A 24,906-nucleotide genomic window follows, 5' to 3' on the forward strand; every position below is an offset into this window, starting at 1 on the left:
TCGTGAATTGCCAATGCAGGTTCTTGTTTTCCTTTTATTATTATTATTTATATTTTAATTGCCGCGTTTAGTTGCCGCGTTAATTCCCCGCTAATGGCAGTTAGCTGGTTAATGTTCACCCCACGGCATGATCTGCCGTAATGCAGTGTTTATAAATACATTCTGCTCGCAGCAGCGTCTGTTCAAAGGACTAAGTGAATCACGCGCATACACCTCGCGCGTCTGCTCGTTTTCTTTTAAAATTAAACACAGTTCGTTACAACAGGCAGTCTGCTTTGCGCCAAGATAAAATAAAGATTATTGTTGTTTTCTTGAGGAATGTTAACACGCGATAGAGCTTGTCCACGGAGTCGATTAAAAAAAATATATATATATATCTTCACATACGTATTTACAGTATTAAGAAGTAACTAAATTGATTTGAAATTGCGATGTTTGGACAATAATTATAATTGTGCTCACCAGTTCTAATATTAGATTTAAGTTCTTTTGTAGGTTTTTCTTTTCTCTTTTTGTATCTTTTCCTCTCTGTTGAATATATGATTTTTCGAGCTGTAGTTGCTTCCAAGAGTGGAGATGTTCAATTCAATCCGTTTCTTGCACGGCTCCTCGTCGCCAATGTAAAGATGAATCTCTCAATTAGTTTCATTTCACTTCTTTATTCCATAAGTAATATACAGCATCTCCAGCACAGCTCCTTCCGTCTCCTTTTCCTTCCCTTCTCTCTCAACCCCTCACACATTCCATTTCAGAACCCATCTCCCTCATCACACCTCATCACATTCCAGTACGGGCTCTCCTACAGTACATAGAGTACCAAGCCATCTTCACAGGAACCCTAAAGGCAGTTTTAGAAATTAGACCGGTTCCGGAATGAGGAAGCAGTTTACGCCTTAATCTGAGTAAGTCGGGGTCCATCGCACTGGCACTGGAGCCAAACATTCACATGGCAAGTTGCGTGGAAACCCATCTAGTGAAACTGGGTGCACATGGCATCCCCCAAGGTGATACCTTGACTTGGGCAGCACCGGACTGATCACCCTGGAGTATGGTGAAAGAAGCATTAGAGTGCAGGGCATGGGCCTTTGGAAGCACAGACACCACAGGTCAACTCACAGCCTCCCTTCCTCCCTAAAGAGACAGCAGTCATGTTGGCTCTGTTCGTGAACTGCTAAACATGCGTGTGCTGTTAGGGGAGTAAACGGGCCCCATTCTCCGCCTATGGGCACTATACTGGAGAAAGTATGTCACTTCTGGAACCAAGAGACAAAACTAACACCTGGTAACCTTGGGAATCTACAACCACTCTGTGCTATTTTTAGGAATGGCAAGGGGAGAGGTGACTTGCAGGATTGCTACAAAATTCTGAATTATTAATAATGTCCTGTGAAACCAGGTCCTCCATGTCCATTAACAAAAGTCACAGTCCAAGAGCAGAAGAGAGAAAGCATCATTGGGGCAACTTAGGAGGCAATAAAAAAGGCATTACTTCACAATACACTGTGCCAGAAAACTGTTGACCGAATCCTACAGTGGAAAAGTTTGTACTTTAAATTAACAGAAGGCAATCCATGCGCCCAGATGTTCTTCACGGTGCATGCTGTTTCCCTTGTCGGAGGGATCACTGCAGCAAGTCCTTCCCTTATACTGGTACCACAGGCAGGGAGGGACTTGCTTCTCTTGGGAACCAATGGCCTGGCAGGGCTTATGTCAGACATTCCACTTAAAGAGGGGCAAGCACCCAAGCAGGATATCACATGAAACGTTCTGAGCGGAAACTAAAATAGAATATTTTAGCCATTTGAAAATTCTGTTTGGAAGTTTTATTCTTGGAAGCTCAATTAAAGGTGGGTATTAATGTGGCGACCACCAGGGTGCCGTGCATAGCTAGTGTGAAGTACTTGACCAAAACTTGATAAAACAAGCATTAACAAAGTTAGTGGGTATCATCTTTTAGCTTTGTGACTGCAGACCTACTAGGTGCGCCAATTGTTTTTATCAATGCTACTCAGCATCGTCAACAAAAGTCACTATGATGCATGCTTGCACATGACACAAGCAGCCACTGTGTGATGACCTATACCAGTGGTTCCCAACCTTTTGATTTCTGTGGACCCCCACTTTAACATTAATGGAACCCAGGGACCCCCACTGAATCATCATGGGAATCCGGGGACCCCCGCCTGAGTCATTACTGGAAGCTGGGGACCTAATTTGTCAATATTTTTTATTTTTCTAGGCTCTCGCGGACCCCCTGAGAAAGCTTCGCGGACCCCCAGGGGTCCCCGGACCACAGTTTGGGAACCACTGACCTATACACATGCTTGCATCACCACACACGCTTAACTCATCATGTGGCGGGCATTCTGGTGCGTTTTTTTTTTTTTTTTTAACTACTCAAGATGATGTTCACCAATCTTACCGCAGTAACTCAAAAATGTACAAAGTACATTATAAAGAAAGTAGAGGTCTGGCCAAATAAGAAGTTGGGAAACGAGAGGCAAGTAAGCTATCCAATTAAGAGCAAGGGACTGGCCCAAAGACACACATAAATAAATATATAATAAACATATTAGAAAAAAGAAAAAAACAGGTCTTCGGCAACAAACAACTAAAGCTGCCAATTGTCAAGATGGAAGCTGCCAGCTGCCCATGTAGGAGTCTCATGCATGAGGTGCACTCCAAGCGGCAGTGAGAGCCAGGTAGCAGTGCACGGAAAACTACAACTGCCCTTCAGTGTATTTTTAAGGTATTTTTTTTAATGGCCAACACCAGACTTAAAAAGAAGCACACGTCCCTGCATACAGAGGACATTGTGAGCTGCACATGATTTGGAGAAGGAATTATGTATACTAATTTTTAACTGCAAATGTAAGCACTTCTATGTCTATTTGAAGAAATATACATTCAATAGATGGACTATGTACACTTACATAGCACACTAATACCCTAGAGGGTATCAAGGCACTAAAGAAAGCTTCAGAAGAAGCGCTTAAGCAGTCGTTTATATGTGGTCAAATTATTCTGAACCCTGAATAGTCTGGAAGACTATTCTAAATGTCTGAGGCTTTGAAGGAGAAGCAGAGCTTCCCTTTAGAGGTCAAACTTTCCTCTGGAGTGCAGATATAGTTCCAAGAAGCACTCTATGCTGTGTGGTGTGGGGAGTAAAAGATGATTTTAGATGATAAATGTTCTGGAAGTAAGCCGCAGAGACAACTTAAAAAATTATGTAGGGTGATGTAAAGATGAGAAAAGCCTTGATGGGAAACCAATGCTATTCCTTCCTGCTCTTAGTTATATCAGCTCTTTCACAAAGACTGTGTGTCCAACTAGATGTCAAGTTTTGGCCACGTGGGACCACCTGGGACCAATGTATGAAGATGCCTTGAAGTGAAGAAAAGCCTTTGCTTTCCCCAGTCTTCAAAACCTGGAAACATTTGGTAAACCTCATCTTAAAAGTACATTATTGGATTGATCATATGATGACATGGAAGCCAGCAGTGGTAAAACCGTGACTGAAAAAAGCCATCATCGGCCCCTCTCTAATTTCACACATATCGCCCTCCTCTCAGCCTCTGCCAAGTTGTTGGAAAAGCAAGCCAACAACTTATGCCTTTCCTGCATTCTTCATCCCTATCAATCAGGCTTCAGACCGAGGCACTCTTTTAGAAGTATCAGAACCTATAAAAGTGACACTGGATAAAGGACTGAACGCTGTGTCACTTCTCTTAAGATTCGTCTGCTGCGTTCGATAGTGTCCCATCCAGTACTCCTTCCGCGTCTAAGGGAGATTGACATCTGTAGCCAAGCTTGGGCCTGGTTTCAGCCCTTTCTTACCAACAGGAGGCAGGTGGTATCACTAGGCCAGTTCTCCTTAAAGGAAAAAACCTTAGGTTATGGGGTACTTCAGGACTCACCACTTAGCCCAACTTTATTTAACGTCCCCTCTTATTTCATCGATTGCCTCGTTCGGTATTTCTGCCACCTGTTATGCAGATGATACGCAATGATCTTGTCACCGATAAGAATTAATTTGGCTCTGAACTTAATTTTAAGGACTGCCTTTCAAGTTTCAACTGGATGGAGCATAACACCCTAAAGTGAAACAGAGATAGGACGAAGATACTTCTCAGTTCCAACAATTTGTTCTCCTCACATGTGATGGACCGGCAACCTTACTCCTCCTTCGCAGCCTGGTAAGGTGGCTCAGAACCTTGGAGTCAAATCCGACTGCTCTTTCCTTCTGTTCTCAAGTTTTATCTGCATCAGGTACTTTTTCATTCTAATAAAGTCCTTACATTTTTTTTTTCATTTTCTCCCTTTGACAGCAAGAAAACCGTGTCTCTGGCTCTCATTCTTTCAAGGCTTGATTGTTTTAACAGCCTCTACCTCGAGATTACTAAACATCTTCTACATAAGGTCCAAATGGTAAAGAATGCTGCTGTCTGGCTAGTTCATAAGCTCCCTCGGAACTGTTCGGTCTCGCAGGGACTCAACAAATTGCACTGGCTTCCTGATCATAAGCAAAATCTTTTGAAAACTCTGACCTTCGTTTTTAGAGCATTTTTTCTTAGTGGTCCTAAGTACCTATCTGACAGATTTATTTGTTACAGAACCCAAAGGGCCTCAAGATCCACTAATTCTAACGTGTTAACTATTCCTTCTTACAGACTTAAAACAAGAGGAGGTAAATCCTATGCTGTACTGGGGCCTAAAGCCTGGAACCGAATGACCTCATGGTTGGGTTTGATACTGGTCTTTGAATCCTAAGGGTCCTTTTTCCTGGAGGTTTAGCAACTAGTAGGATATCTGAATAAGCTTCTGGATGCTCATTTTAGAGCGACAGTGCGTTTTATAAATACCTTATTTCATTCATTCCTAGAAGATATGATGCAATTTTATTAGTAGAGAATGAGAATCTTGGTTGCATGAATGGGAGAAAATAGTCCTTTCTGAGCAACAGTGCACCAGATGTCAAGCACCTATACTTCGTCTGAAGAGCTTAAAGCTGGAGATCAGTCTCTGTGGAAACCAGGGTCAGTAAGCTGGTGAGACCTATTTTCACATTTAAGATGCTACTTTACTGACCTGAAAGGCGAAGAAACTGAGGAAATTTTCCTAAAGAAACAGAGGGTTTGGAAACATGTACACTTCCATGATGACTTGAGAATGGACTGACTGATAGCTTGCATTAGTACAAGACTATTGGCATCAGTAGCTCCCAAGTTGTCGAGGAAACAAAAATCACTAAAACTAGTGCTGAGGAGGCAGTAAGTAGCAAAGTGCACCTCAAACAGAGGGGACCCCTGGCGTAGAACAGTAACACATCATCGCATTCATGAAAACATGGCAAGTTCTTCTAATGCCTTCCTTTCAGCTCTACCAACGAGGACAGAAGTCTATGACCTGAGTAGCTATAACACAGGGGCATAGCAAGTTACAAGCTGGATGGCACACAGACGACAGTCGTATTCACGAAAACTATTCACATGAGACACACAAAAACGAATGTCACAGCTTTATTCACTGGTACCGAGAAGAGACTATTGTTTGTGCAAAAAACAACACTTTAGGAAAGTACAAAGATTTACCAACAGTGGAAAGGAACAAGTAGCCACAATAACACATCACAATACTGGCACACACAAAACATGGTCTGAGCATGTGCTTCACGGACTCACCCCCTGCTCCTCTAGAGCAACACGTGCAAAAGGAAAGAAAGAAGCAGTTTACTGACAACAAAACAATACAATATTTGTAAAAGCCAGAAGCAAACGTTAGGAAGGCTGCTCCCAAATATAGTTACTCTGTCCTCCAGTCAAGAAAAGAGACGGCCCACCCCTTTGATTGGACAGACTTCCATTAGTCGAGCAAAAACCTCCATCCCTAATACAAACCACCTCCACTGGACAACTGTGGTGCTGCCACCCCATCCATCCCCAGCAGCAGAAGCCAAACCCCACTACTACATGGACAGTGTTCATGTCACTCATCATACTTCATGCCACATCCTGAAAAAGCATCATGTGCTTAATGTGTACACTAAGGCTCTCTGATGTACAACAAACGAGCTTGGACCACCCCAGCCACGTAAAACAGCCAGAGTGGGTGAGCGGGAGGGGCAGTGCACACACACCCTTGAACTGTTTCTGTGCATAATCTCTTGACTTGATGTATAAATCGGTGGTACCAACAGCTGCTGCTGGTGGGTGTACCCATCTTTTTCACCTGCTGGGTGCAGTGCGGGCCTCATGAACCCCTTTACTTGGGGCTGTATCCTGCTACCAGCAAAAAAACTATGGGACCACTTCGAGTTACGAAGACGTTAAAAAATGCCCAAATCAAAATGAACATTAAATTTCAGTTTACTTACCTTCACTTTATCACCTGCCTGAGACATGTTTCAACGAGAATTTGAGAACCTGAAAAACAAACAAATGAATGGATGTTAGGACAGAAGGAGTAATCGACGGACAATGTGAAGCGAAGGACTATTGACCATGATGACCTGTCCTGATCCACTGGGTGCAAACAATCTAAAGGTAAGAATTAATGCGTTCTCCATATAGCCGCCTACTCATTTAAAGTTCTGAAGGTTTTAACCAGCCAGCGTGAGGGTAGCCTAGCGAGGGCAACACCACCTCAATGATCCTAGTACCTGAGCATCAGAATGTGGGCGGTTTTTCTGCTGGACAAGAATCATGGCATCACTTAGGTGCCACATAAGCACTTGTTAGATTTCGAAGGCGGGGTACGCAGTACCTAGTGTGAAGACTGTTGTTTACAAATGGTGCCCACCTAGCAGCCCACACTGGCTAGCCAATGGACTACCTTTTGGACACTTGGTGCTCCAGGATTTGCAAAGTCTATCAGCCAAGTGTTACTCTAGGAGTGATTAGAATCTCATACACAATAGGATACCATATATAACACAGTAAGCACAGCCAACACGGCAGCCCTCCATCCAAACTCACCATCCCACCTTCTTGCACAAACTAAGTTAGAGGAAGTAAGCATTCCCTTCTACAAGCCTCTCAACAACTCCACCTCACATCAACCTTCTGTCATCTTTCAAACATCAATGTACACCAGTCACCACTCAGCTCAAAGCAAACATAAGCACCCCCTGCTCCCCCACCCCAGTGCAACAAACCATGCAACCATGCCCTTGATCTATTTGCACCTTTTACTCTGATCTCCCCTCTTGGAGATTTCAACCCGACAATCAACTGCAACACATTCTCTTCAGATCTTCTCTCAAACTGCTCTTTAGCCAATACTCATCCCCCCAGCACGTTATTAACTAAACCCCAATCTCCTCCTGTTATCTAGCACAGTATCCTAATGTAGACCATGGCCACTGGAATTATGCAGCAAGGGAGCACCAAATTATGTGACAGGGTTGACTAAATTATGCAGCAAAAAAAAGCAAATTATGTGGCATAATGTGGCACATTTTTGGATAGTATTACTTCATTGTTTTGTCATTTTTACCCGTGGTGATAGAGTCTGGGCAAATATTTCACCTCATTGGTACCAGTTTAACAACCAAATGTAGAAATATGCAACTGAAAGATGACCAGTTAACCTTCGCAAAGGGCCTTCCTCATCGAGTGAACACATTGCCACGTTTTTAGATTACGCAGGAGATGACAGATTATGTGGCAAATGCAGCAAATCCATAATCACGAGAAAAAGGCCACAGACTTGCATATTCCAGACACGTTCTTGACACATGCACGTCCCTTTGTAGCAGCTTTGTGACTCAAACCTTCAACCCACGCTGCCCATCACATATCATGATGCTCACACTGTGAAATGTTCCTGGCATTCGAATTACAAAAATAAAATAAGAGCACTTTTATGCAAACGGTGCAAACAGGATCCCACCACCAACCTACAGGAAAAGAAGCAGACCTTGAGCACATCATCCATCACTCACCACAAAGCTAAACGTTGCTAATAGTTTCAGAACCTTATCACTTGACACCAAGACCAGCAACATCAACAAGAGCCTTCTCTCTCCTCCACCCTGAGGTAGCCACGTCCCATCCCGGCTGCCAAACTACACGTTAAAAACACTATATTTACAGCGGATAAATTTAGAGGAAAATATAGTTTTCCTACACTGAGATGTCTGAATAAATACAGCCCCTTTCTACTGCAGCCAATACAAACGCTCTCTTGTAACGGGGGGGTCGGAAGCGAGGAGTCACATGAGGGCCTCCTGAAGCTACTGTAGAGACCTGGCTCCGTGTCCAGCCAAGATCTGTCCAGAAAGCACTTCTTCTTGCCAATACTCCACAGCAGGAAGGTCTGCACAGAAGGGGAACGAGGCTGCCTAGCATCTATCACTGGCTGTCACTGGAACAATAACAAAAACCTTTCTTTTACTCATTTCAAAACAAACACAAAAAGCAGCTTCTGCAGAAACATGGTCACAGGCCAGGGCTCTTAAGACAAGTTTTCTTGAAGGTGCCAGGTGTGATCCTGGGCAATTTAAGTACAAGTGCACCCAATATACGACCATCAACCAGGGTTGGCAGCCTTCAGAGCCTTGACTCCCCATCAGCTGAGGGCCCACAGAAGGAGTGCAATCTCATCCTCCATACTCCACGCAGGGGACCCACACGAATCTAACCATCTGAATACACGCCTTGTTGTATAGCAGCTATGGTCCAGTTGTCCTACATACAAGTCAAAACTGCTGTAAGTCACCAAAAAATCGGGTTGGATGGAGCGATGTTAATGCATGCCAACTTTGTAGCTTCTGAAGGGGCATCGAGTGGTGGCCTCTCTCAAGCACCTGCGAATACTCCTGCTCTTGATGACTGCACCCAACAAAGAGGTCACACATCCTTCCATTAGTTGGCACACTCTACTGCCCTCCTTCCGGCCACCCCTTAATGCACGCAAGCCTTCATGAGGCCTTTATACAATGCTCTTACTCTGTCTTTACAACAACATTCACCAACTCCCTAGCTAAGCACCGGATGCTTACAGAAAACAAGGTGCACTTATAAATCTGAAGAGGGTAAGGAAGGGCAGGGCCAAGAAGGCTTGAGCTGCAACAGTAAGCTTTCCCTTTCATGACTTATCCAGCATCCAATCATGCGATAAGTCTGGGGCAGGGAAGGAAGACTCCTCACGGATCTCACACGTCTGCGGACCGAAAAAGCCACATGGCTCTTTGTTATCAATATGTGGCCCTCAAAGCCCACACCATGTGGTGGGTTTAATTTTACCACTGACTGGCTGCCCAGAACTCCAGAAACAAACTTTAGTTGTTCAGATGATTAGAATGAGCACACAAATGGCGATGAACTAAGTGAAAATATGGAGGTGACAAAGAGGTTCTAGCTTTAAGAAAGTAGTTAGTATGGATCAGAGCGCAAATGCACCTGCTGCAGTCATGTCGGTGAACCGGAAAGTCGCAAAAGAGGATTTCACATTCAGCATCTCATTCTTCTGACATCAAACTCTGTACAACCAGAAATGGGTGATTACAACAGCTTCAACCTATTTGATGGATTTAAACGGTTTAAGCATTAGAAACTATGCTGGACAGTCCATGCAAAGAAACAGCGTACCATATCTGGCTGAGAGCTTTGCATACCATGAGTCAATCATCACTTCAAAGGACTGTGAAAGAAAAAGCAACTTTCCTGGAGTGAATCTCAAATGCTAACTCGAGGGAGAATCTATTGCAGATCCAACAAGATGTGACTCACTTGCCGCGGATTGTGCATGCAGACTCCGCAATTATTCATTCTGCACTTTTAATTAATGCTAGAGGCACAAACACAATGTTTTAATTGAGTTTAACATAAAGGAAACGTTAAGCTGGACATAACTTCCAGGAGATTGAGACACAAAAAAAAGGAAATTTTGCGGCACATACTACCCTTTTTGCTACACTATTTTGATGGCATTTATTAGTTTGGTTTTAGATTTAAGTTTAAACTATGATTATAAACCGTGATAGAAGATGCAGAAATGGTCCTAGTATACCTTTACGTCTATGGAAATGTACTTTCCACTCACACACTTGCCACAAAGAACAGCGCACACTTCTACCTGCCAATTTGTTTTGTTGTGTATGACCACTTGTACACAATAAATGTAGTTTGGAATGGGCACTGAGTAATCGCTATGGAAGTGTGTGGTGTTCTTTGCTGCAAAGAACACTGTGTGGATGGAGTGATGGGCAGATTGCTTTCCTGAGCCCAGCGCTAGTCCTAACATGGCAAATGTTCTGGCCACCAAGCTATGGAGGACAGTCTAATATAATATATTGCCTTTTTGTGACCTTGGCGACATATGACATAAATGGCTTTATAAAACTGCTAAATAAATGTGTGCGTGTAAATAGAACAATAACCGCATATAACACCCATGAACCAAAAATAGCTTGTACATAGTCAACATGGAGATCTCGAAGTTTGCATAGTATAAAGAACGAACTTCATTTCTTTAGGTGTTTTTGCAAAAAAAGACTTAGAATTTTCCTAATCAGTCAGTTTAAACGATCCCTTGTTGATTTTAGCTTTAAATCTACAATGTGTTTATGGACAAGATGTATTAATGATACACTGGAAGTTGCAATCTATATCAGTGCTCTGTAGTGCACTTCTACGAAGCCTTGGTCATATCACTCATCAGGAACCACAGGTTCCAATCAAGCCCTCTCAGGAATATGATGCAAAAAAGTCTAAGGCAATTAGTTTTTGTTTTATCTGCAATATGGGCCTCTGTGATATGCTTTACTGAAAAGAGGCAGCCTCGAGACCTCGCTCTCTCCCTTAAAATTGCCGCGGTGGGGAGGAGGAGTGGGGGGGAGAAGTGTAGGGGTGGACTGAACTCGCGGAGTTTCACTCTGCCGAATTCTGCGAAGTTACATGAAAACTCTGCAAGATTGTGCAGAGTTCCGTGAATGGGCAGAAATCAGCATACTGCGCTGCTTGCACTGCTTTTTAGCACCTCGAACTTGTTCTGCGCTGAAAAATCAGCATGTACTTCACAACGCTGCGTGCCAGAGGCACAGCTCCTCAAGTTGGTTTTGCTGCAGCTCAAGTAGACTTTCTACTCGAACGGCAAGCTTTCACACTGCGAACGGCCACAACCACTTGTGTTGGGAAAATCTCACCAGGCGCCCTTCTAGTGCCCAAAAATGACACTAGGGGATGCCAATTTTCACTCCTGCTCACCAACTAACCATTAGCCAGCCGCGCAAGAGAAAAAAATCCACCACACAGTTGCCGGAATTTACCAGAATTCCTAGTTACAAGCGAAACGCGGAGTGGCCAAAATTTCACCAACGAAGTGTAATTTATCGCCCACTCCTAGAGGAGTGGTGAAAGTTGGCTTTCTGCTAAGTAGACCTAAACTGTGGCCCTGTGGCAGTAATTCGTCTGATAACCAGGCTGGGGCAGCTAAATTGACTGGCGCAGAAGAGAAAGCAAGAACCAGCTTTCCTGTATACATGACGCAGCGTTGGCACGAAGAGGCACTTTAAGAATGCTTCCTGGAAAGCAAGTTTGCCAGGCATAATGTAAACGAAGGACCATAAAATAAAGTTAGGCAATAGTTTCTCTTTTTTCTTCTTTTATCAAGGCAGGCTTGCTAAAAATAGCGGTTATCACGCCCCTTGACCAATTTCACAGTCAAATCTCGATTGGGGGTCTTCCTAGTACGCCCTGGCCTACTAGTATTTTCATAAGTGCACATTTCAATGTGCACGAGGTGCAGCGCCTGACACCAACTGGTTTTCTCCATCCCTGTATGTGGACCAAGGAGGCTGAAGTGTGGCCTTCGCTTTTAAATTAAATGTTCGAAATTCAGTTTGTTCCATGGCCAGCTTGTACTGCAACATTTTCAAAATGTATAATTTTCTCTTACTGATGTTCTTGAATTGAATATGTTTACAACGCTATACAACTGAAGGCCACATCCTCAGACCGAACAGAAGTGGTGTTATCTGTATAAAAGCGTCTAAAATCTCTTTTTTGGGAGATCAGCCAGACACTTCACCTTCATGCTTTACAGGCAAGCTTCACGCCTGATCCTTTCACTGATCACAACAGGATAATAGCTAAGCTTCTTTTTCCTGGTCTTTTCAGGGCAGTCCTTACCCTTAATATTTATTGCCCTTGTGTTAGACTGTATTCGGCACTGGCTATTATTAGATTAGGACTTAGCTTCCAAAGCTTTATTATATTTTATATCTATTTGCATTTTGAGAATGTTGACTTGATTAAGCCACGCCTTTTGCTTCCTTATAATTAATTTTAAATAAACCTTCATGGTTTGTACTTTGAACCTCGTTTCATGCGGATTTTCCTGTGTGGATTTCACCAGGTGTTTTCTCTAGATTTACTTGATCAGTGTTTAGGGCTCTCATCTTTAGTCTCACATATAGCCCGACACATCAAATTGCCTTTTTATGGGCGAGCACAAAGCGCTCCGCCCATTCTGTAATCTCTCTTTGGGTTTAAACCACGCCCATGCCACGTCAGTCACTTACATTGGTTTGTGGGCTTGCCTTTTAAAATCCGCTTGCTTTCATTTGTGAAAGGCATGCATACGCCATGCCTTTTCTGGTGTTTAGCCCACCTACAGAGCACTGGTAAAGTACCAAAAACATACGAGGCCCTATGTTTTCCGCCTGGAGTCCGGACTACTTCATCTGTTTATTTTACATGCAGCGCGAACGCGCTGCATTTTACATTGCGTAATCGCGCTGCGTTTTTTTTGCTTTACAACACAAATATCTCTAACTCAAACAAATACGAGACCCGTTGCATTGAAAGTGCTTGTTAACACTGAAAACACCAACAGTTTTGGCATCATGTTCTCCAGTCAGATGAGCTGGGGATGTTGAAAGTGTGAAGCAAACGTGCGGGCGCTCTGAGAGTAAGAGTGCTCAACTGCTTCATCGTCGCACAGGAAAAGGCTGTACTCCAAGGGGAGAGAGTCCAGAGCCTTTATGGAAACATAAAATACAAAACTGTTTTCTGCTCCAGAACACAAATCGTTTTTTTTGGAAATCAGAGATTTCAAGAAGAACTCTGAATCCTTAACCAGGAAAAGGCAGAACACACAGCATTATTTTGTAAAGAAATCAGAGGGGAAAAACACGGATCCATGATCCTGCTTTAGACCACCTTTGTTACTAACCACCTCTGGGGAGCCCTGGTCAGATGGCAGGCAAGGCAACAGGGGTCTTCATAAGTCATACAATCAGAAGTGTCTCTTACCATTGCAAAGGCCACAAGTCGCACCAGATTACTTTTTTGGATGCAGACCTTTCAAGTCCAAGAAAAGTGTGGCTTCCAGTGGATCTCCACTCAGACACACCCAATTACTGCACAAGATATTAAAGCACACCAAAAGGAATAGCCTTGAAAATTAGACATGCTAGCGTTAATGGCGGTGCTTCTGCCACAATAGACCTACAGAAACGTATCAAAGATGGACTACTTGCACATCATGCTGCAGCCATTACACGAAGACCTGGGACTACTGATAAATGCACCCCTTCCACCAATCCAATAAATTCCCACTGCTTCTTTCTCTTTCTTCTTTCCCCTTACCTTGTATCAACTCCCAGGATAAAGATGCAACAATCACGGCTTCACAGTTTCTAGGCTTCCTAAAACAACAGCCTCTCTTTGGGTCTTCCCATATTTGGCCTGTGTCCTAGGCTCCAGATTTTAGAGTCTGGCTTTTACAGGGCAACAGAAGCCAGACTATATCTGATCAACAGAAAAAGTACTTTAACAAGCAGCAGTAAGAGAGGCTCAACCCAAATGATGGTATTCCTCTCTACAAAAACAACAAGTGATGGAGGGAATGCTGAACATTGTCAAACACTCACCCCCAGTCATAGATCTGGGTTTAATCCATCGTTCTTTTGCTCACCATGCCACCCCAGTTTGGACCCAGCCATATGCAAATCAGTCTTGACCCTGTTCCTCATGGGAACAGTCCAGACCAAACTGCCAAGCCAGGTCCTCACTGGACCGGAAACAAGCATCCTGGGACCGGTTTCGGTTTGGCACTATAATTTCATTTTCCAACTTGCAGAGGGAATATGACCTCGCTTCTGCAGAGACTTTTCGGTACCTACAGGTCCGACATGCACTCCAGACGGCAATTCCCAAAGGGGAGGATCTTCCGGAGTCATCGTTATTGAAAGACAGACCATTAGACAACGAAATGAGCCGAAAGGGGATCTCCCTGACCTATAGGAAATTAATCAACAATAACCCGAATACGCTCCTCCTCTTGCAAAGCCGCTGGGAGGCTGACCTGAAAGACCTGACAGATGCGCTCGCCTCCCCTAAAGAGGTAGCGGTCCACACAAGATTTCGATTAGTGCAACTCAAAATATTGCACAGAGCATCCCTTTCCTGTAACACCCTGGTCAAGAAGGATAGGAGACCTGACCCGGTCTGTGGTCAGCAAGGTGGGCACGTGAGGACCTTTTTTCACATTATATGGGAATGCACAGCAAATCCAGACCTTCTGGGCAGTGTTTGTGGTGGGTGATTGTCCTCTCCACAAAAGTGGGGCCTACTAAATGTGTGGGAGGCCAGGAACCTCTTCCACTTGAAGCAGATCTGGGTCAACCTAGGATTAATGACTGCAAAGCATAATATAGTCTGTGTATGGGGCGGGCTGCCTGCACCGCTTCTCAGCGAATGGAAACAGGATATGGACTGGGGTATGGTTGCAGAGAAGGTGGTGTACGAGAGCAGAGGCTGCCCTGGTAAATGGGGGAAGATCTGGGGCAAGTGGAATGTGTATAGAGCTAGTCCATGTGATGCCCCTCCAACGATGGCAGCGGAATCTGGAACCCCTTGTAACACTGTCAGGGATGTTGGCTGAATTGAACTGAAATTAAAATTTTCCTACGTCGGTGTGGGATTCAGCATATCAAAACGACATTCTATCATCCGAAGAGAATGGTGGTAGAGTGTGTCTAGGCGGCATATAGGAGTGTCATGGACATCTGAAAAGCTGTCAAAGATCTTGTCCGTTCCTAACACCCCCACCCCACTTTTACTATGGGAAGTCTTTCAAAATGATGCTCGGAACAAATTTCATCCGAGTTCTGCCCCTGTTAGTAGGAAAAGACTTGAGCGAATAGAGTATCAGTGGGTCTTGGAAGGATACAGTGACTAAGAGAAGAATGGGACAACATGTGAATCGTAAGCAAAGGCAGAGGCTGAAAGATTAAGGGTAAGAATCCCAAGGTGGTCAAAAAAGGGTTGTCCAAGTTCCAAGAACCACTACAGGTGCCTGGATCCGAAGTAACTTAGTAAAACTGCCAGATGGTTGATGATGAAATGTTTCACATGTAGCACAGGATGACGGGAAAGGTGTTGGAGATGTGTGTGCAATGCACCAATGACGGGCACAAACTTTGTACCACAAGAAGTGAAGAAGGGTGAGAAGAGGAGTTTATGCAACAATGTTGCCGGTTTCAAGACTGCATGTTCTCTTGAGGCATGCTTTGCTCTCCACTTTATCTCTTATCCTATGCTGGACTCATGCTACAGTTGCTATTAAGTTGGTAACATGTTCTTCTTATGCCAAAGATGGGTAAATGTGGTGGTGTCTCTGGTGCTCTATGATGCTGAGCATGCATTTCTGGAGCATCAATAGTCCTCATACTGTGTATGGACGTACTTTAGTGTCTGAATAAACATTGCTCAAACCAGGGCACAGCTCATCTTCTTCAATTACCACAACTTCCTATCCAGATTTGCCTCAAAACAGATCTGATGTTCCATAAGCTACTAAAAATGTAACTTTTTCGGTATTGCCTAAGAGAGCGCGTGCACTGTCTGGTGCAAGACATATGGCTAGCTTAAAGTGGCTTAAGAGCCCACCTCCTGCTTACCACTGGTTGGCTTTATTGCCCCTCATTTCCTTGCTTCTTATTTGTCAGCTTCCCTGGACTTTCCTTCCTGTTCTGGTGTTTGTATCTCCCCTGGAGCATGGACCAATTACAAACATCTTTCCACAGAACCCTTTCAGGCGATTTTTTAAAAACACTTTCCACCTTTGTCCATTGTGTATTTTGTGTTCCTCTTTCTCGCCTGTGTGTTTGTCCCATCCCCTCCCACGTTCAAATGCAGTTCTTGCTTATCCCCGCCCACCTGCCTTTCTTCTTTCCCCCAACCTCCTTCATGGGTCATGAGCTTCCCCGGACCCCCTTGTCTACACTCGATTGTCCCCATGCTACTAGCCCACCCGCCACTGTCCGTGTGGTTCCCCGTGGTTCTCCAGCTTGACCTTCTCTCCCCAACCCACATCCTTCTCTCTCACCCTCTGCCTACTCTCCACCAAAAGTTTTTTTTTTTTTTTTATAATAAAGTATATTGGCGCTGTATCAATAAAGAGCATTTCACACAACTTTTCATTTACTAATCCACGCAGATTGGTAAATAAAAGGAAAAAATGCTTGCCTCATTTTGCACTCTCACTAAAGAATATCCAATTGACATCTTAAAACTGAGTAAAGTGAGGCGATCGGACGAGACAGTGAATGGTTCCCTCAAAATATGAGTGCTAAACAAGCATGGTGATCATAACACGTGTTGTGAACGTGAGCTGTTCTCATCTGGAACGGTGACCTGTGCACCACTATTTGTGCAATGCTCAAGTCAAAGTCAACTACTGCCAAGGTTTATGAGAGAAATTCACACAGTACATAAAAACTCCAAAACAGGACCACTTGGTGCCCCATCACCACCTCTGTAGCCAGACATGAGAAGGGCCACTTCCAAAAAGTTAATCAACAATAAGAACTTCCAGTTCACAAATGCCTTGGCTGGTCCTCTTCGACTGGGGCGTTATGACCAGAAAATGCCATTGCCAGTAATGGTTGGCTCCCAGCAACAAAGAACCAAATTTCTGCACCAGAAAATGACTTCTTGTCAAATTCTGAGGCGCGGATACAAGTGATGGAATGTACTCCCCTTCAGAAGCCCTGGCACAACTTTTAATACAAGCTATCTGACTGGCACACTGCTGCCCCCAGAACAGCTCACCTAGATAACACATGATGTGCACTAACCCAGGAATCTACACCGCGATCCTTCTGCATCAGTTGGAACAAGAGATGAAGGGTGAGACGGGCAACAGGACGAAGAATTTACCATTAGTCGGAATTCCTAAAGTTTGAACAGCAGCTGACACTTTCTGGCAGGTGTGTCAATCGCATCAAGCGGGAGGACATCCAGCCATATTAAAAGGCCTTTGGATTTCAAGGTGTTCTTTTGATACATTCAAAAAATACAGATACATCTGCAAACTTCCACGGTTCCTCCTGGCTGTCATATTTAAGTACACCACTAAACCCCACCGCTTCAAGTCACTATTAATGAAACCCAGGACTACACACGCCACAGTCTTGTCTAAGCAATCTTCTAAGCAATCTGTCTCAGCAATCTTCTACAGATGAGAGACCAGAGACCTTGGACCCTCCAAACTCCCACCAGAGAAACCAAGAATAGTGAGAAATCAACACATCAAAGTAACCACAAAAGTTAAGTTACCCAAACCAAAAGCAAGACCTTCAGGTACTGCAGCACGTGGCTAAGCCCATTCTTCTTGAAAACGCATGATGTGCAAAACGGAACGCAGTATAACGGGGTACTGTGCAAAAATAAAACAATTTGATAACAAGCATTGGCAAAGACAATATAGTTGTCTTGTAGTACACACTTTTGACGAAGGGATAGTATTTCTGTTGCGTCCTTTCAAAAGCCTCTGTTCAAGCACATCTTTACTTTGTGGAAAAACAATCTGTGCTTCAAACGTTATAACAACAACAAAGTAAAACAAATGAACTCACAAGGGAGATCAGTGAATGATAATGCACTAATCCACCCGAAAAGGACCACTTGGTGCCCTATCACCAAAGCTGTCTTTAGCGAGACCTGACTGAGAAGGACCACTTGGTGCCCCATCACCACACTTGGTGACTATCGCCAACGCTGTCTGCAAAGCCTGCTGCAAAGATTAAGCATTTCAGACTCATGCAGAAGCTGCAACCAGAGCATGAGATATTTTAAGAGCAAACCTCAATAAGTCGGCAGCAGCTCATTAAATATGCTTCTTCGCTCTTAAAGAGTTCTTACTGGAACTGGTGGGGCAGAGAGGCACCAAGGAGGTGAGAGGGGATTTAGAGGGAAGCCAGACACACAAATCAACCTATTATTTCACATTTTCCACATACAGACTTCAAAGAAGGTTTGCTCCCACCTGTATTTATGTACTTTCATTTTTTTTCTAGGGAAAAAAATAGGGCTCAGTGAAGAGCCTCAAATTATCTAAATAGAAATTTTACTCATTCAGGAATACCCATATTTTTTTCTAGCTGAAACCACGAGGATTAAAGCAAACAAAAATGCACTGTGGTCCCGAAAACAGTTGTCTCCATTGTGCATAACTATGTTTAACGTTCGAGCTACTTAGGTTGAAATCTGCAGAAATGTGTAACATGCTCTATTTTCCAGAGGCCAGGAGAAATACGTTCATGAAGTTTATAGCAAATGCCAGCGGACTGGGGAGCTTGCAGAGGAAAGTATTGAAGGCGGGTATCTAGCCACAGGGAACCACTGCAAATGTGCTCAGCTTCATCAGGTCACGTGAGTTATCTTTACGGTACATGATGCATCAGTGAAAGCACTAAAGTTTCCCCTCTTAGCAGAAAACTGACGTTTACGACACTTCGACGTTCTTGATCCGCCTTAATTTGGTTACAGTCATAAAAGACAACCGTAGTGAGTCCTAAAAAAAAAAATTTAAAAAAAAAGTGCAGAACCATCTTATGTCCTCAGATCAGGCACTGCAATGATCCAGCAGGAGATTCCACTCATGGGGCAGGGACAGCATTAAGAAATCAAAGAATACACTTCACTTTCAATATTTTAATATATTTTAATTGAGTAGTGTTCATTTCTATAGCTCTAAAACGCTCTAAAAACGACATTTAGAAGAAACGCTGATGGAGGTGGAGGGAGATAACGTGATTTACAAAAGGATCACACAAATTGGATAAGTGGAAAAGCTGGTAGTAAACACAGGTTTCCAGAATCCACAGTTGGAATTTAGCTGAGCTAAAACTACTCACTATGCTTTTAACTAGTAAGTGGGGGTAGTTCAAGTTCATTGTTTTGTAAATACTTCAAGTAATTCTACGTTTTTGAAATGATGGGTCATTAAGTTTCATGAACAGTCTTTACAAACCCCCTCACTGAAGCAGAGCTATCCTTTGCTCAGACAGTGCCAAGAGCAAACCCGAATGTTGCACCCCCTCCCGCGTGTCCTCTTTAAAGGTCCATGCATTGGGAATCTGGAAGGAGTAAGAGGCGGGTGAAGTGGGAAAGATGAAGGAGCACCTTGGCAAAAAAAGAGAAAAGCAAACAAGGGTGCCAGCAGCCGTCAGAAAAATATTTTAAGCACACTTCTCTTTGGACCAAAGTCGCAGGGAGACAACTCCCAAGCGCCGCAGTGCCACTCTGGAGGACATTAACTAACCCCTGCTGGGGCAGGAATGAATCTTGCATGAGAAGCAGGCATAGATACCCCTGTCCCGGGTGCCTGACTGCGGGTGAACCTGGTAGCCTAACTAATTTTGCCTCACTAACCTAGTGTGCTTAGAAGCCTAGGCTTCCCACTGGCACTGCGAAGTCCAGGCCCTGCCCTCCGACCTGGAGGGGGGCACGGAGTGTGCATGCGTAGAGGACTACATTTCCTGTCCTGGGGTTAGCACATAAATTGGTGGTGGCAGCGTACAGTATTTTGTGAATCATCAGAGTGACCAGACCTTTTTAAATCGGTGTCAGTGAGTGTTAGGCTTACTGACCCCTCTTGTTTAAAGTACCGGGAGCTATTTTCCACCGAGTAGTGGCTGCATTCTGGTGCAAACAGCATTCCAGTGGCGGGGGGGGGGGGGGGGGGGGGGGAGACCCGATACTGAAATGAAGAGGATGGAGACAGGTCTAACTTTAGAAATTCTACCAAACAGTGTGCTTGATAGTTTTTCTCTAGGTTTGCCATTTGGTCACTTGTAGGGGCTAGAGGTGAGACAGCAGATTGTTGTGCAAGGTGAGGCGGTTTCTAGGTCAGGCCTGCCCTTTTGTCCATCCCCGATACCTTTCAGGAAGGCAGCAAAACCTTACAATTCAGTGTGCTGACATAGTTTGTGCTCCAAAAGGCGGCAACCTCTATATTCCTGATGTGAGATGCAACTTTACACAGCTACAGCATTTGGAGAGTAATACTCGGGGCTTTTCTTTTCACAAAAATACATGTTTTTTCCCCTTTTGCACTAGGTTGCTGCTCGGATCAGACACCGTTGTACTTTCAGAAAGAACGCCGAGAGGGCCCCTCTGAACAAAGATCACGAAAGTGACACCTTTTTTTACTGGACGCTGTGCCGTGCCAGCTTCTGTGGGCGCAAGGATCTCTGCTCAGCTGTCACCTGTTCCTTTCACCCGAGGGCAGTCTCGGCAATATTTACAAATGCTGCAGCCCAGCAGGGTTCATTTGCCACGCAGAGCAGAAGGGTGCAATGAATCCGCAAATACCCCTTTCGATTGCGGGGACTGGAGTGAACAGAGCCGGACGCGAGGCACGCTATGCCAGGCATGGCAGTGTGGAATATTCGCCCCCAACGATGCCAACCCGGCCTGGCAAGGTACTTGTGGGCACCACCCCAACCCATGCCATCCCAGAACCAGGAAGAAAAGGCAATTCACACAGAGGGAGCTCTTTAAAACAGATGCCTATAGACAAGTTGCTCCACAACAGTATGTACCATTAGATGTCTATTTAGGCCTTATCAGTCTGATCTCAAACAGTTTTGAGGCAGCCAAGAACAGTGCCAAGGATCTCTTTCAAGTAATGTATAGAACAGAGGATGTGACCGGCAATGTGGACTTTCCACACAGGAAATATGTAGTAAATGCCATGACAGGCTGGGTTGGAATTTTCCAGTGAGCGGGCTGACTTAAGCTAAGAACAATTTTCAAAGTACAGTGCAAATGAAAAAGAATCTCAAAGTGCCCCTCGTACCGCTTAGGAAGTCCATAGGAACAGACTGAGTCCCAGTGAATTCTCATGCAGATCAGATGTGCGGGTTCTCACTTTTAAAACTGATAAATCATTTGAAAAGTCACATCCGAAAGGCCATGAGGAGGCTGGGTGACCAGATGACTACTCCTACAGCTGCTTCAGAGTACAGGGTCCCCAAAGAACGAGTACCCTATCACCGCCCTGGTCAGAAACTGGGTCCTTTCGGTGGTCACCACTCAAGAGTTTCTCTTCAAGACCACTCCACTGAATGTGGTTTCCGTTAGTTTATCGTGAGCATAAATGAGAACTGATTAACAAACCATTCAAAATATATTATTTTAAAGCCAGTTCTGGGGTCGAGGACAATCCTTTGAGAACTTGGATTCCGGGATATGACGTCCGCTCTCTTCCCCTTCAGAAATACTCTCCGGGTGACCTGGAGCAAACAGCCATCTTGAGCAAGTGCCCAGTTTCAGAGAGGGACTCCTGCAGAGATGACCGCGTTCAAGGCTGGTTCCCCAAATTCCCCACACACAGGTTTCTCTTCCTGTGCAAAGTGTGTGTGTGTCCAGACCAAAAAACCGGAGTACTGTGCACAAGAACTGTTTGCCCATATTTGGAAAAGTGACACAATGCATTTATTCTGTGTATTGTGAACCTGTGACTGATTCTTAAAGTGACTGTCCAAGCAGATCGACCTGTATAGGTCTGTTAAGGAATTCAATCCCTTTGGAAATCCCTACGTGACCTCCAATGTCTCCCCACTATGCCTAACATCTATTTAACCTCAGCTCACAAGACATCAAGGTAAGAAGGGTCAAGGTTAGGGGTGCCTTCTGGTGGTAGCTTACCTGTATTGTACTCACTAGGGCCCATGCCTCTGACCCTCTCATCCTTAAACTAACTTCTCCCTCCCTCTAATCCCTTACATCACTAGTCCCCTTCCACAGCAGCACTGGCAGGCAGACATGTTTCTGACAAGGGCGACATGGAGGGTAGAGGCACGTATATACTAATTATCATGCCATCTCACCATTCGCATCCCGCACCACTGCAGGCCTTTGCAACAAGCTTGAACACAATTTCCACACATCACACACAACAACACAGGTTTCATCGCAACCAAAGGTTTATCTACACCAATACAATATATACAACTGCACTTTGTCCCTGCACTGTACGCCACACTGCACTCTACTCAGCAATACTGCACTCAACGGCACTGAACTCCACGCCACTCTACTCTGCACTACTCCACTCTATGGTGCTGTATTGTACTCTGTACCACTCTATGCTACTCGGCACCACTCTACGCTAAGCCACTGCACTCTATGGTGCTGTATTGTACTCTGTACCACTCTACGCTACGCCACTGCACTCTTTCGGATTCACAAGGGGAAGGAAAGTGTTACACAAATGCCAGTTGAAACTAAAATGTTCAGACTACTTGTGAAGTAACTGGGCAAGTCTGTACCAGAGACTTGTGTATCTTAGGCATTTACTGCCCCAGTAATGGAGAGAAAGGGAAGGACCAGCACTTAGTTCACTCATTCAAAAATGAGTGCAGGCGCCCTGATCCAGGGAGAGAAGGCGCTTTGGTGCCCATCCGCGAGAAGCACAGGGCACACACACAAAGCGGGCCCTCTTCCCTTCTTCATTTCCTGCCCAGGCGAATGGCACATTGTCTCTGTGCAGCTGTGAGATTGCAGCTGCACCACTCCCCCAGCTGTTAGGGCAGCTTGGCTGTGCTGGAAACGGATGGGTCAGACAGGGCCTGGGACTTAAAGGGAGATTACCCAGGAATGTAGAACAGAAACATCCAAACATGGAGCGAGTCATGCACTCAAACAAAATAAGAGTTCAATCAGGGAGTGAGACCACTTCCTTCATTCTATGGGTATTTTATTGAGTTCTACACGATAAGAGTTAAACCACGACCATTTGAACGTTTTCGTGCACGTGCGTTATTCCACGCTACTTCTGCACTCCGAACGTGAGCCTAGCCACACTTCATTCCAAGCGCTTTTAAACCGAAGGGGGCATGCACAAAGTTACTTCTGCCGGATTTAACAATTAACAAAAATTAACAATTAACAATTAAAAAAAAAAAAAAAACCTTCGAATAGCACAACATTTTAAAAACAGACTTTGCTAGATTCCATTTCAGGGCGGGCTACCATGATGTAAACGTCTTTCTACTTCCACAACGCCAACAGCCACACCCAGGTTTAGGAACTTGTGGTCTGATCTGCTTGGTGTGGAGTCATGATGTGGAGGGAAACAGAGCTAAGGCGCTGCTTCTCAACCACAAACGTGAGGATGTTCAAATCCTGACACTGATACCGAGAGTGTGTCATTGAGAGGCCAAAGGCTTAGTGGTCACTCAAATAAAAAACATCTTCACACCCAGACGGATCTCCAAAACAACCACGCAGCAGTCCTTGCTGCAATGTGTTCCAATATGCAGACACCCATGCTGGAGCAGTAAATGAACACAATTTAAAATGCTAAAAATGACACTTGGAAAAAAAAGGAGCAGGCCAGCACCAAATGACAGCTGAAGGGTCCTTCAAAGGGTATCAATGGAGGGGCAAGGCGGGGAAAACAATGAGTCTGTGGATTGGGGAGGAAGGAGTCACAAGAAGTACGCGTGGGAGGGAGAACGGTACTTGAAGGGGAAAGCAGCACAGAAGTGAGAGGGCAAGAAATCAAATGAACTCTTATGGAGTGATCAGAGAAAAAGAAACTTAGCTCCCAAACGAGAGCAAGTCATTCACTCTTAAAGATGATAAAGACATGTTCAAGGGTGGCCCAAAGCACAGGGAGGGAAGCATTCGAATAAGAAGCAAACAAGAGTGATAAGAAAGCTTACCACACATTTTTTGTTTGGTCCATCGGAGGTATTTCAACCTCTAAGGAGAGAGAAAAAAATAAAGGAGAAAAAAAAAAAGAGGACGATAGAAACGATTGTCAAAAAAGAGAGAAAGCAAGCTTTGGCAAGAGATGGAATAAACTGGATGAATAAAATTGGGAAAGAATGTATAGAATGAGAGAGTGACCGCCCACAAATGTATACTAGAGAAGGGGAGTGACATGGAAAATGCCAACCGAAGGGGAGAGAAAAGTAAAACTCGAGAGAAAAAAAAGTAAGTGAAGTCTGGAAATGTGAGGGACAGAAGACTAAGAAAAATAAGACGGGGAAGGAGATAGCTGAAGAAAAACAAAGGGAAAGAGACGCCCATATGGAGAAAGAGGGTCGAAGGTCAATTTAAGAGAAATAAAAGGGCACAGACATATTCCTTAATGCAACTTACAACCCCAGCGCATCCTTACAAAGAACAATTTTGCATTCGTTTTTAAAAGAGAGAATCATGAATTAATACTGTGCAGTCTTTAAAATCCTTTCAATGTATGAGCAATGATCCTGGTTACTTATTTACTAGGAAAAATGTAAAATACACAGGCCTCAATCTGCCAGTGAAAAATATGTCACTGTGCCATCAAAAGTACTGTAGTATTGCTGAAAAGGCAACTTTAAATTGGAAAGGTGCACTACATTAAGAACAACAATATAAGAGCCCCATTCTTCAATGAGGACTTGTGTGATTCTTATCGTAATTTTATTTTCTTAAAAATCACCACACATTTGCAAACGTGTACTGATTTTTAAGAAAATAAAAATAAGATTCACACAAGTCTACATATAATAATGGGTCAATTCTACGACTCTTTCGGCCTCCACCTTCAGTTCCACCCCCAGCCTCCACCTTCAGTTCTAGCTCCACTTCAGTCCCCACCTTCAGTTCTAGCTCC

The 24,906-nt window shown here is 44.2% G+C and overlaps 1 protein-coding gene across 2 annotated transcripts in view; it reads right to left on the reverse strand.

Moving 5' to 3' along the window:
* The window catches only part of LOC138266478 (septin-2), a 242,321-nt gene that overhangs the window by 215,681 nt on the left and 1,734 nt on the right, over positions 1 to 24,906 (reverse strand). The window contains exons 1-2 of one of the 2 annotated variants that reach the window (XM_069215314.1): positions 7,943 to 8,005; positions 6,374 to 6,422 (exon numbers count right to left, since the gene is read on the reverse strand). In XM_069215314.1, the coding sequence (XP_069071415.1) occupies positions 6,374 to 6,400 (27 nt within the window). In that variant the 5' untranslated portion in view covers positions 6,401 to 6,422; positions 7,943 to 8,005. Of the gene's footprint in view, positions 1 to 6,373; positions 6,423 to 7,942; positions 8,006 to 24,906 lie in introns of those variants that run through there. The other variant, XM_069215313.1, reaches the window with a different exon arrangement.

The sequence above is a fragment of the Pleurodeles waltl genome, chromosome 11, assembly GCF_031143425.1.
Source record: "Pleurodeles waltl isolate 20211129_DDA chromosome 11, aPleWal1.hap1.20221129, whole genome shotgun sequence".
Lineage (NCBI taxonomy): Eukaryota > Metazoa > Chordata > Amphibia > Caudata > Salamandridae > Pleurodeles > Pleurodeles waltl.